The 12,850-nt window shown below is 43.5% G+C and overlaps 1 protein-coding gene across 1 annotated transcript in view; it reads right to left on the bottom strand.

Annotated features, from left to right (window-relative positions):
- Window positions 1-12,850, bottom strand: part of ANTXRL (ANTXR like) — a 56,302-nt gene that overhangs the window by 12,086 nt on the left and 31,366 nt on the right. The window contains exons 15-17 of the mRNA XM_063405717.1: window positions 10,940-11,038; window positions 9,737-9,904; window positions 8,501-8,581 (exon numbers count right to left, since the gene is read on the bottom strand). Of these exons, the coding sequence (XP_063261787.1) occupies window positions 8,501-8,581; window positions 9,737-9,904; window positions 10,940-11,038 (348 nt within the window). The remainder of the gene's footprint in view (window positions 1-8,500; window positions 8,582-9,736; window positions 9,905-10,939; window positions 11,039-12,850) is intronic.

Below are 12,850 nucleotides of genomic sequence, written 5' to 3'. Positions count from 1 at the left end.
GAAAAAACCTAACAGAGGTTGGTTTGCAAAAGATTTTCCTCTTTCCTTTGGTGTTTTCAGGGAAGAGGACATTGCATTTGTCCATCTTAGAATGGGGAGGGCTTTGGAGCACAGCAACAAAAGCAACAAACATTTGCTGGGTGCAACAGCCTCAGCTTCAAGGTATTGGTGGCTTACTGGGAGCAGCAAATTAGGCCACAAAGGACCATAACTGATCTTGCTCAAACTGCAATTAAGTGTCATCACGCTTTCCTGGGTGAATTATTTGACTGTCTCTCAGGAGCAAACTGGGATTATTATGTATACAATGTTTTTCACCTGACTAAGGTACAGAATAACAATGGAAACTCAGAGATTCCTGGTGGAAATGCTTATTATTTTTCCTTGCCTCAGCCAAAAATGTAAGATCCTGGCCCACCACAAAGACAGGCTCCCTCTTTGTGCAGAGTCTGGAAACAGATAGAACTATCCCCAGTGCTTCTCTGGGTAACTGGCCCTTATATGGCTCTACTGCTACCTAGAGCAAGTGAATGGTAAATCTACAGCTCTCAGCTTCCCTGTGCTTATCTCACATGGATTTTCTTCTTCTGGGAAGGGACTCATACAGTTCATTATCAGTGCTGGCATGCTGATAAAGCACAGAAAACCTCTTCTCCCCCAAAAGCTCCTGTGTTAAATTGAATAGCAGATTGTCTTGGGACACAACCACCTTATTCTAAGAATGAGCCTGCTAGAAAAGCAACTTAAGAACCAAAGTGCTGACATGGAACTCTGACCATTTGATGAACTTACCTGACCATTTCAGGTATGCTAGAGACCTAACAATAGACCCCTGCCATGTTTCCCCTGTGCAGCCATCAAGTACCAGGTGTGCTTCTTGAAGTTACTCTTTTCCATGAGCACCCCGTTGCCAGCTCTCTCCTAGGAACTCTATCATACACCCTACTCTCACCTCAACAGAGTCAGTGGCCTGTCCCCCAGCAGTAGAAAAAACCCAAAGTACACCTTCTCTCATTTTTCAAAGGTTTCCTCAACTCAGAGTGCCCGGCCACCAGCATTGCAAGAAGGGACACTGCTCAAGATCTAACATACATAGATCTAAGCTCTTCTTGTTGTTTAGTGACTTTTTGTTTCTTGTATAGTGGGAGACTGATTTGGGTTTTTTTCTGGTACCACAAAAGGAATAACAATAGTTTCTACAAGAACAGAGACATCTGGGACTACAGCTCCTCTGAGGAAAGTAATAAGGCAGTACCTTCTGAATTCTAGTTATCGTTCTGTACAATAATTTTAGTGTGAACAATAGTATGAATACATCCTCTTACACAGTATTTTTCATTTCTGCAGCTCAAACACCTTCAGAAGGTCACAGCATTACACATTCTGCATAATTACTAGAAGCATGCAGTGTAAGCAGAGAGCTAAGGAAGGCTGGTAGGTTACTTTCTGCAGTGTTACCCAACTCAAAGACAATGAGGGATGCACAGCTCCCAGCAGATCAACTGAAACACTCAGATGGAGTGCACCACTGACCCCAGGGTGCTGCTGAGAAACAAATAAACATATTGGCTGCAACATACCTGTCCATGATCAAACTGTGGATTTGTACAGGCAGTCCTAGTAAGAAACCACCTGGGCATTTGTGCTCTTGTCCTCTGGAAAGAGGCGTGCCATCAGTACTGCCCTGTGGCAGTACTGCTAAGGCCTAAGACAGTCTCCAGGCTTCAAGTCATGCCCCTGGACATGCTGTAGGATTGTGGAGCATCAGTGAATTGATGCCTGGAAAACTGTGATAACACAAGAGCCTGTTCCCCCATGCAGACATGTCAGAGTTGCAGTTAACGAGGGATTAACTCACCAGGCCTTATCCCAGAGACATGTTCCCTATAAAAACCCCCTGAGAATCAAACCTGATGAAGCTGTTCCTTTATCATAAATATCAGAGAAACAGCAAAGTGGTACATGTGCTTTAAGACTAGCAGAAGAGTACCCTGTCTACCTAACAGAGTCTGTCTATTAAGTGCTCAAAGTTCTTGTAGGAACAAGGTCTCAGCCTCCTAGAATTTACTCTTCATCTTATTCACTGTACAACTGCAGTACAATGGAAGTGAAGTAACTAATGTAAGCTACAGCCAGTGCCTTAACCACGAGGCCAATCCTCCTTCATCCTGGTGTGTGCCAAGTAACTCCAGCCCTGGGACTTGCACTCATCCTTCTCAAGAGCCTCTTGCTCCTGAGCATGCCTCTGGCTGCCAAAGACATGGGCAGGCCACTGCTCTGACCTGGGTGCAGACAGGCAGCATCCACCCCAAAGCCTGTGAATTCCTCTTCCACAACAGAAATAACACAGTCCTGGCACAAGTGAGAGGTAATGCAGTATATGGGCTTCTTGCAGGACAGGAAATTCATGAGTCACTGATTACAAGTTTCCAGCTGCAGTGCTCAACACATCCTGGGAACTGTGCATTGGACATTGGTCCCACCCAGAGAGAGGGAGCTTCTTCCCCATGGCACGTCTGCTACAGCAGGAATGACTCTTAGAGATACCTGTGTCCTTTTAAGAATAAAGAAAGTAGCAAAATGGGAGCTAGATGTGTCACATTTCCATTGAAATTGATTTCCAATGAAATTCCATTGAAACTCACCTTTTGCAGAGACTGCTAACATCCTGCCCTACCAGCTACTGTGGTTTGCATGAAATATTTCAAGATAGCCAAACACTAATATTCCCCAAACTCCAACCTTCACAGCAGCTGCTGCAAGCTCAGAACCAAGCTCAGAACCAATGCACATTTCCATTGAAAGTGGCAAAGTGAGATCCCTACTGTGGCAGGCAATGTCCTCATCACTTTATTTTTTCAGCATCTTATGATGGTGAGAATCAAAGGGAGAAAAGCTGCAGGACCAGGCAGCAGTCCTGATGACTTCAGTGTGAAGGAGCTCAGTGCTGCCTTTGCAGCACCCCCTGCAGCTCTGCCAATTGTCACACGGGCGATTACAACACATCTCCAAGCAAGAGGCAGGGAAGCCTATTAAAAGCCATTACTGGGTCTTGAAGAGAAGTAATTAGAACAAGCTCCGAGTAGCAGCAGTACGTGGGCAGCCACGGTGGCGTGACAGGCGGGCGCTGCCATCCCCGTGGGCTGCATGCAAGCTGCTGACCACCTGTAAGCAGCAGCTAGAGAGTAATTATTACTCATTAATAATCCATAAACTTGGTGTCCCATGATTCGACTAAGGAGTCACAAATGTCTGGCAGAACAGTAAACCTCACAGCTATAAGAAGGCTAAATACTGTGTCCTCATGATTATTTTGTTAGGAAAACTAAGGCACATAGATGTCATGGTCAGCATTACAAGTAATCACTCAAAATTTGAGGATAATCAGACCTTCTGAGCTTTAACAAAGCTATGAGACTGAGTGATCACTCTGAAAGGGATGCACAGAATAAGGAACTCACATACTCCTCATTTCAAAGGTGGCTGTTTAAAATTCCAGCTGCTAAAATTCCAAGTCACACTGTAACTCAAGGGTGAGAACTTGAAAGGATCCAGAAGTTCTGGCTTCTAAAATGTCCAGCAGCTCATAGTTTGTGACATTTTTGGCTGCACAGCAGCCTTTTAATCTCAGTTTTATGGAAGAGAAAATGGCAAAAAGGCTCTCAGAGTTTTGTACAACAGCCTGCTTCTAGTCCCCTTCCCCAGGAAAGGGCTTTACATGTATAAACCACAGGGCAGTACTACTGAGGCATTGCTTTTTTTTAAGTAAAGTCCCAGGGGGATACAAGGGGATGGTGACAGCAAAATTCAGTCTATACTCCCTGCTGCTGCTACAAAATTTTCAGTGAAAATAATGAGATCACGTTTTATGTCTTTGAAGTAAATTATCAATTCTGCCTGAGGGGAAGAATGTTGGGTTTTTAGTGAAGGACTTTGGTAAACCAAGCCTCTAAGAATTTCCTGCATCAATCAGTATGTGCTGAGAGGCAAAACGGAATGGAATTGCTGAAAGCAGCAACTAACAGACCATCAGAGGGCACCTCCCCTTCCTCCCTGCATATTCTGCTTTAGTGTTTACCTGCTCCCATTGTAACAGCCCACTTTTGAACTATGAGGCCAAGGGAAGAGCTTGACACTCACCTTTTGCAGAGACTACTGACGTCCTGCCCTACCAGTGGTTTGTTTGCACGAAATATTTCAAGATAGCCAAACACTAATACTCCCCAAACTCCAACCTTCACAGCAGCTGCTGCAAGCTCAGAACCAAGCTCAGAACCAAGCTCAGGAGGACACCAATACAATGATGGGAAAGTCTTCAATGAAATCTGAATACCTTGAGCAGCACAGAGCCCAGTCAGGCCATGTGGACACTGACATGTTCCTGTGGCTGGATGAGCAGTGTCCCCACCTCAGAGCTGCCAATCCCTTTCTTGGGCCAGAAAAGTGACTGCTGGTCCTCTCAGACACAGATTTCTGAGGAAGGGTAGGAAGAATAGCAGCCCAGCTCTAAGGGATCAGCCACTGCAGCAGTACCACAAATGCCTATGAAGGCTCCAGCTTTGAACATTCCAGCAGGCAGAAGGCCCAGCAACCCACCACAGAGCCACAAGTCTTTTTTCATCACTTCACTCCTCTGCTGAGGCTGTCTGAGAGCTCAGCAAAACTCCATGCCACAAATAACAGCCTAGCTGCTAATGATGGGGTAGAGATAAGTGTGTTTATCCCTTGTTGGCCCATCCTGGTGCAACAGAAATTCCTTCTAGAGGTGACCTGAGGAAGTCGAGTGAGCAGCATCCTGTGACCCTCCACTGAGGTGCTTGCCAAACTAATAAATTTCAGTGGTGGTGCTGTGATATGATCTTGAATGGAGACCGAGAGGAGGAGGTGCCTGTGGGAGCCAAGGAAAACACTGTGGGAACACAGGAGAAGGAGCACCGGGCTTGTGCTTGGATGGTTTTCTTTAAATAGGCAGCTCCAAAAAGCTCCCATGATTTTCACAAGGATTAATACAGTCCCATTAGTACAGTCCTGCCCAATAGTGATGAATGATCCATCCTGAGATCCATTTCTTGATAAGTGCATGGGAGACATGAGCCAGGGCAGGGGAACTCCCAGAGCTTCAGCCAGCTCTGCAGCAAGCTGTAGCCCAGAGCATGATGCTACCAGCAGCTCAGGTCCTGCAGCCTGAGAAGAACAGGCTGAGGAGGCTGGGGACCAACCTACTGCTCCCAGGGACAGGACTGCAGGGAATCAGTCTGGCTCATGCAGGGGAAGGGCATGCAAACAAGAATGGAGAGAGAAAATGAGGAAGAAACCACAGAAGGAAATGCAAGACAATGTCTAGGGCAGGAGACTAAGCAGGGCACAGGTGAGGAAAAGAGCAGGATAGGGAATGGCAGCAGGACCATGAGGAAGGACAAAAACCAGATGGATGGACAGCAGACGTGCCCACCCATAGGAGGGACAGGAGAACCTCTTGCCACCATCAGTTCCATATTACTGCACAAATGCTTCAGCCTGTATTTCTACTGCAGGGTGCTCACACACACAATGGAATGGGCTTCCCCACGTGTAGACTTAAAAATATACAAGCAGAGCTATTTTTAACTAAACTTCATGATGGGAATGGGTAAGAAGTCATGATTTAAAAATCTGGGATAGCAATACTGCTGTTGCTGTATGGTTTGCAGATGCAAAGAGAAGAGGCCTGTATTGTGAGGAAAGACACTGAACAGCTTTCAAGGAGTGTAACAGATTTTTGCTTCTCCGTTATAATATCAGATATATTGATGAATACACCAAAACCCAACAAAACTATCATAAAGTTTTTCTACAAGTATTTTTCAGGTTTTTGAGGGGGAGAAAAGCTCCCAACTCACAGTATTCATTTTCAAGTGATGAAGTTACACTTTCCAAAAGAGTTTGTAAATATTGCTTTTATGTAAAATAAATTATGTGTGTGTATATATATATATACATAACCCTTTTCATCTTCCCCCTATCCTAAAAGCCTTGTAAAAATATTTCTCTCCCTGTCCTGTGGATGTTCTTTTCTCTATAACGAGTATTTGCATTATGCAGAAAAAAGTGGTTTGCTATAATTTCATCTAATGGCTGAAAAAAGGAACACATGCCCAGCTGAAGCAGAAGAAATGGAAAAAGGAAACCTTTTTTTATAATGGAAGTAAATAGTGAAACAGAAATTTGGAAAATGTAACTTCAGTGAATCTTGTTCCAGTGGGAAACAACCTATATCTCTGGTAATCTCTGAAAATATAAAGGAAATAACTTTTTGATTCTGGGAATTTCAGATTTAGGACTTTTCTGAGTTATCCAAGTGTCATTCCCAAAACAGAGTTGAATTGTGTTCCTTTTGCTTTCTAAGCTCCACCTTTTGCTGGACAACCAAGACAGCTATGAAATGACCTTAAAATAAAATAAAAGGTGCACTTAGACCCCCCCTAAGAACTCCTTCCCTTGCTCCCCCAGCCCAATCCCTCAAAACCACACAAACCAAAGCAATCTCTCGTTCCAAGATCACCACACAGTCCCTGGCCTCTGGATGGCAGAGTCTGCATGAACACCCTGTACCAGGGCATGGAAGGATGAACATTCATGTCCCCCCAACCCCAAGGTAAATGCCCTGGCTGCTGCCAGCACAGCTGGACAAGGAGTGACCTTGTCCTGCCTGGGCTGAGGCCAGCAGAGCTGTGCCCTTGCTGCTGGGGCTGCCAGAGCTGCAGGCTGTCCGTGCTGCTGCTCACCCCCAGCTCTGACCTGATCTCCAGCTCTTCAGCCCCAGTGAGGAGTGTGCACGTGTGTGCATGCTCACATTTACTTATGTGCACATACAGGTGGATTTATACACATCCCCCAGCAGAAAACTAGCTTACAAGGAGTCATCCACTGAGAGACTGCTACCAGAGAAGTTACCCAAAGAATAAATAATAGCCTTGCTCCCTTCTGTGCTAGCTAGTTTTCTCCATGAAATAAAGGCCTGTGATATCTCTTTTTTCTTTTTAACAGCAGAAGGCTGTCTAGTTATTTTCTTGTTTCACTTTCAATATTCTTCAGCCGTAGTTAATTTCACAAGCCAGGGAACAGAGATGATTCTATGATTCCACTGGATCTGGCTCAATAGGATTCTTTCCACCCTATTTCCCAGATGTACATTTGATTTTTCTTATGTTATCCCTGATACAATAATCCTTCAGCTTGCTGTTTTACATTGCCTCTTTTCAGCCCCTTGTTCTCCCCACGGCAGAGCTGAAGGCAAGGAACTGAGGATCCCTGTTCTGAGCCAGCCCCCTGCAAGTTTCTGGACCACGCTGGCTAACAGAGGCTCTGTTGTGCTCTGCACTGATAGAAATGTCCCAGCCAAGGGAGTGAAAGGCCGAGGACAGATTCATACTATACAATGTTAGTGCTATCAAAATACAGCTGGACCTAAAGAGCCTATTCAGAAGCTCTAGGTCGTGCTTAAAAAGTAAATAAGGTGTCTCAAGCACAGCTGCCTTGAAAATACTGCTTAGTGAAACATTTAAGACCATTTTGCAAAGTAGTATAAGAAGCTGAGCTTGTTCTCTTGGTTTCCTTTCTCCTTGCCAGAAGAAAAAGAGATTAAACTTCAAATACTGATGCAGCATGTTAGGTTAATGACTAGACAAAGGACATAACAATATTTTGCCAAAAGCAAGAGACGTGCAACTTACTGCCCTAGCTGATGCAAATTAGAGCTACTTTTACAGTCTGTCATTAGGTGTGAAAGCTACCCAGGCAAACAAGCCTGGGCATCTGCACCAGTCCTGTCCCCAAAAAAGCACTTTATGGACTCTATTGCTGTAACTCCATAATCCCCTCACCTGAGAGCCAAGGTGATGAAATGTACGGACTCTGCCCACAGGGGAGAGAAAGATGCTGTTGTGTCTGCTTAGTTCTCATGTTACAAAGAACCATTGCAGAAAGCAAAACCTTGATGGTGAAAGCAGCAGCTCTCAATTCTTAGGGAACTGTCCCCTCAGAATAACAAAACAGAGACAACATAACAGTGCCAGGCACACACGGGGAAGATGTGAGAGCTCTGAACTGAGTTATTGCCAGTGACCCAGGGACAGTACACAGAAATCTCTGTGGCTCTGAAAAGCACAACTCCTGCTTCCTCCCAGGAGGAGTCTACTCCTGACCTACTTCTGGCCAATAGACTTCATCAAGGCAGGAGATACTCCTTGCCCATGTATAGAGATGACTGAGCAATGTGTCTGCACACAATTCAACACCAACTTGCTCTCCATTAACCTTGCTAGGATTTGTTTTTTCATCATCTGTACAGTTCATGATTTCTCAATCCAAGAAACATTAAAAATGTTTAGCTTTTAGCTTTAGGACAATGTGAAAGGACACAAGCTTATGGAAAAGAAAAAAAAAAAGATGGGCTGATTGTGAGAGAAGAGCATTGTGCTGCTAACAGAGGAGTGATGCCAGAGTATTTGAGACGCCTTACCTTATCCCCTGGCTGTGGTCTCATAAGAGACACTTGGTCATAGCCTCGTCGAACCAAAGCCCACAGTGCATCAAGTTTACCCTGCAATTAAGAAAAAAAAAAGAGGCAAGATATGACCAAGGAATGTGGTGAAAACAGCATGAGATTAAACAACAGGTGAGTTGGTGCAGCTTTTCTGTATTAAGCTGTTTGCACCCACACTGGTCCTGTACCCTGGTCTCTGTGCACTGCTTATGTGGACAACCACGAGAACCCCAGTGGGGTCATACCCAACATGCAGTAAACCAAATACCCAACATGCAGTGAGGATGAGAGTAGGTTAATGTGAACAACTCCCTTAAGAGGCACAATTAGACAGGTATTGCCTTAAACTGCTAATCTTACTTTAGGTGTTACAAAAGGCAGAACAGAAGTACAGTACAGATGGGAAGAGAACTGAAGCATAAACAGCCACAAGAATACCTGTCTAGGAAGGCTTTAAAACTCACAGATGCTTTCCAGAAACATTCAAGCACTTTTTAACTGATCCGTGAGCAAGCAGGGGAGGGGGAAACTCATCCCATGAAGCAGTGTTTTGGGACATGGCCACAGATTCCTGGGATGAGCATGGTATGCTGCAGCCTCAACTGTGCCAGCCCTCCAGCTTCCTTCTCTGTAAGCACAGATAACAGCTCTTCCCTGCCATTAGGGTTGTGTGAGGATACATACATGAAAAGACATTGAAACACCAGATATTATAATGGCATGGAAGAAATGAGGATGAAAATCTGGAGAGAGTGACTTGCCCAAAAATCAAACACTACTGTCGTGTGCTTGAACTAGGGGGAAACAGGGCTGGATCCCATCCCAAGCCCTTAGCCACAACACAGTCAAAGCAAGGACAGTGCCCTTCATCTGATCCTTTTCTAGGCTGCTCTGAGATGGCAGAAAACAGCATCTGCCCTCCCTAAGGTTCAAGGGATCTGTGGCTGCACCTCAGGCAAGAGTACCTGAGAAGACAGTGTGAGCTGAGGAAAGGAAGATCTCTGCTCACACCCTCCACTCTTCTCAAAAAAATATGGCAACACAGAGCCAAGTGAAATACACAATCCAAAACCAGGCAAAGGTGAGAATTAAAGGCCACTTTTCTAAATGGCTCTCTCAGCTCTGCTGAAAGAAAGGCTATGCTAAGTAAGTGGGATATAGTATCTTACATGATATGAGAGACTTGGTAAAATGGAGGGTCAGATACATTACCTTGATTGGGGTGTACCATTTTCGCTGGGAAGGTGGTTTTCTCACATGGGGCTTCTTTGGCTTGGGTTCCCATGGCTCATACTCCTGTTCTGGCAACTTAATTATAGCATTTTTGGGTTTCTCCAGTTTTGCTCCTTCCTCTGTTGACCCCTTGTCTCCCCATCGCACCTGATGTCAGGAGAGCACACTGTAAGAAGACACTACAGCAGTCCCCACCACCAAATACCCAACATTTCCACAGGTATTAATCTAGCTCCCATCAGATGACCCAGTGCTACCAGGAATTAAGTCAAATTTATGAAAGCACTAAACTCCCACTGTAATCAGAAATACACATTTAAGAATAAAATAGTCTCGCTCAAAAACTGCTGGAACTATTAGCCTTTGCACATTCCAGTAATCTAAGGTGTTGTGGGAATCACAGCATCTGGGGAAGATGAGAATCATTAAGGTTGGTAAGAGCTCTAAGATGACTGAGTAAACCCAGCACCACTAAACCAAATTTCAAGTGCCATATCCACACACCTTTTCAACCCTTCCAGGGATGGTGATTCTGTCACTTTCCTGGACAGCCTGTTCCAACTCCTAATCATCCCTTCAGTGAAGAAATTTTTCCCAATATCTAATATCTTAATATCTGATTTTGTTGTCTGACTTAGCTCAAGCAGAAAAGTGACTGCATTCAAGAACAATATATGATCCATGGTGTCACAGTCAGCATACATTCTCAGCATCAAGGATAAAATTCTTCCAAGGAAAATGGTTAAGGATATTAAGATGTAATACTTCATGTGCAGTCTTGCAGGAACCTGCTGAGGAGCCTCCCCTTCCACAGAAAGCAGGCACTGCATAGACAGCTCCCCCAAATATAAAACCAGTGTAGCTTTGCCTGAATTTCCTTTGACAAGAGAACTGGTTGCAATAGCACCAAAGGGTTTGACTCACGAGATGAAAACTTCTTTTGGTGCTTATCTCATTTCTTAACCTGCAAATTTTCTCTGGCTCATACTGCTAGATTCATTTAATTATTCATGCAAAGGACAACAGCTTGATGCCTGTTACTTGGACAGCAGGTGTAAATTAGGTAGACAAGTCCTGATTAAATCCCAGTCTCTGGTCCTCTTCAAAAATCACATGAAAACAGTGGCACAATTTTCAATTAAATGTGCTGGGGTTTATAACACTAAAGAATAAGCCAAATACCTCCATCCTCTTAATCCCACCAACACCTCGACCTCCATAATAGGATGCATCCACGGTTGGCCACTTCTTCTTTGGCAATCCATCTTCATCATCTGAGTCCTGTGGGAAAGACAGGGAGATATTAATGCTGTTCTCACATAAAAAGCATAAACTGTGGAAAACAGCTGAACACCCTATGGCCCAGTCCTTGGATATCTGGCTTTGTGTGTTATGCTTATTTGCTGACAAAAACTAAAAAAGTCTCTTGTCTCTGCAGCTGCAATTTTAACTAGGGAAGCCAGAGAGGATTGCCTGTTCCTCTGTCCAGGCTGCTTTTATTTATTCAAATATGCATTGAGCTCCAAAATCCCAACTGATTTGTAAAGAAAGGCAAAGTACAGATGAATTGTACATATACTTGCCTGCCACTGTGCTATGCAGAAAATGCAGTGATGAGTTAGCCCAATGAAAAAAATTATTAATTGCACTGTTAGAACTTAATGTCACCTAACAGAGGAAAAAAAAGCGACCACTGTTGAGTTTTCTAACATGTGCATCAGACTTTTCTCACAGCAGCTGTAACCAGTCATTCTACACTATTTGATGCTTTGTGATGCTCTGCTACTGTTCCTCAGTACATTTCCAGAAATATTTACTGAACTTACTTTTTAGTTAAAAAAACAAACAAACAAACAAAAAAAACCAACTGAAAGCCAAATACTTTAGAGAGACATAAATTACTGTTACATTACTAGATGGCATTTTCACAAAATTGCCCTACATGTTTCTATTGGAATGGAAAAAGATTTAAGAGCCCAAAAGACAATAGTAGCTTTTTAAAAACATGCTTTAATTTTTTGTTTGTTTGTATTTACCTCTGAGGTTATGCCTTGGAGAAAGGTATCTCCATCAGTTATTTAGTGACCTGTGGTCTCCCAGCTACAGTTCAACAGGTCAGTTCCTCCAACAAATCCTTTAGTATGGCCAGGTATGACTAGAGTTGATACTTGCATTAACTAGTAAGGGAAGTTTGAGTTTGGGTTTTTTTATTGTTGTGGTTTGACTTTTGGTGGGGTTTTTTTTACCTTTTTTTGTTCCTGTTATTTTGTTTTTATCCTAAATTGGGGAAATAAATATACAGTGAAGGTATTGTGGTTTGGTATTTGGTTTGGTGTTGTTTCAGTAAGCTTTTTTTGAGAGTACAACAAATAGACAAATTTTATCCCATTTCATACCACATCTAAACCAGTACCCAGTGAACTGCATCAGCATTTTTAATTCATTTATATTTGATTTCATTGTGAACATGAGTATCATGTAAGATACTCTGCCTCTTCCATGCAATGTAACACAGATTTCAAGTGTTCATGTCTAACAGCTCTTAGTGCTGACAAGCCTGACTCTAGCAGGACAGAATCAATAGTAACAGCTGATATTTTCCAGTTGATGAAGGATTTATACCAAGTACCCCCTACACTGAACACAAAGCAAAGCAACATTAACAGCTTCCACGTGGAAATCTAATGCTGGTGCTTTAAACAAGTTTTACACACCTATATTTAGTTTATAGTAGCAATACCACACTGTATCAGCTGAAGGGCAGGTCCCCATACCTAGGGAGCCTAAAACTAAATGTAATGGAATCCATTACACAGTTACAATTATTACCATGCACGATTATTACAACCCATACTGGATAAAGACAAGGCCAAGAAAAGGGATGGATAACATCTCTATTCTGAGTTATTCCTGGAGGCTTACATCAGTTCATTCTCTTTTAATTGTATTTAAAATTGCAAAGCATTTGGAACTCCTGCAGGGGTGTGATGCTCTCTGAAACCTCTTTCAAATGCAGCATGGCTGCAACTGCAGGCTGTGTGATAGCACTAATCACACTGACCCCTGCATGAATTCTGGTGTGCAGTCTGAAGA

Source organism: Prinia subflava, chromosome 9, assembly GCF_021018805.1.
Source record: "Prinia subflava isolate CZ2003 ecotype Zambia chromosome 9, Cam_Psub_1.2, whole genome shotgun sequence".
Lineage (NCBI taxonomy): Eukaryota > Metazoa > Chordata > Aves > Passeriformes > Cisticolidae > Prinia > Prinia subflava.
This window is presented reverse-complemented; position numbering and strand designations above follow the sequence as displayed.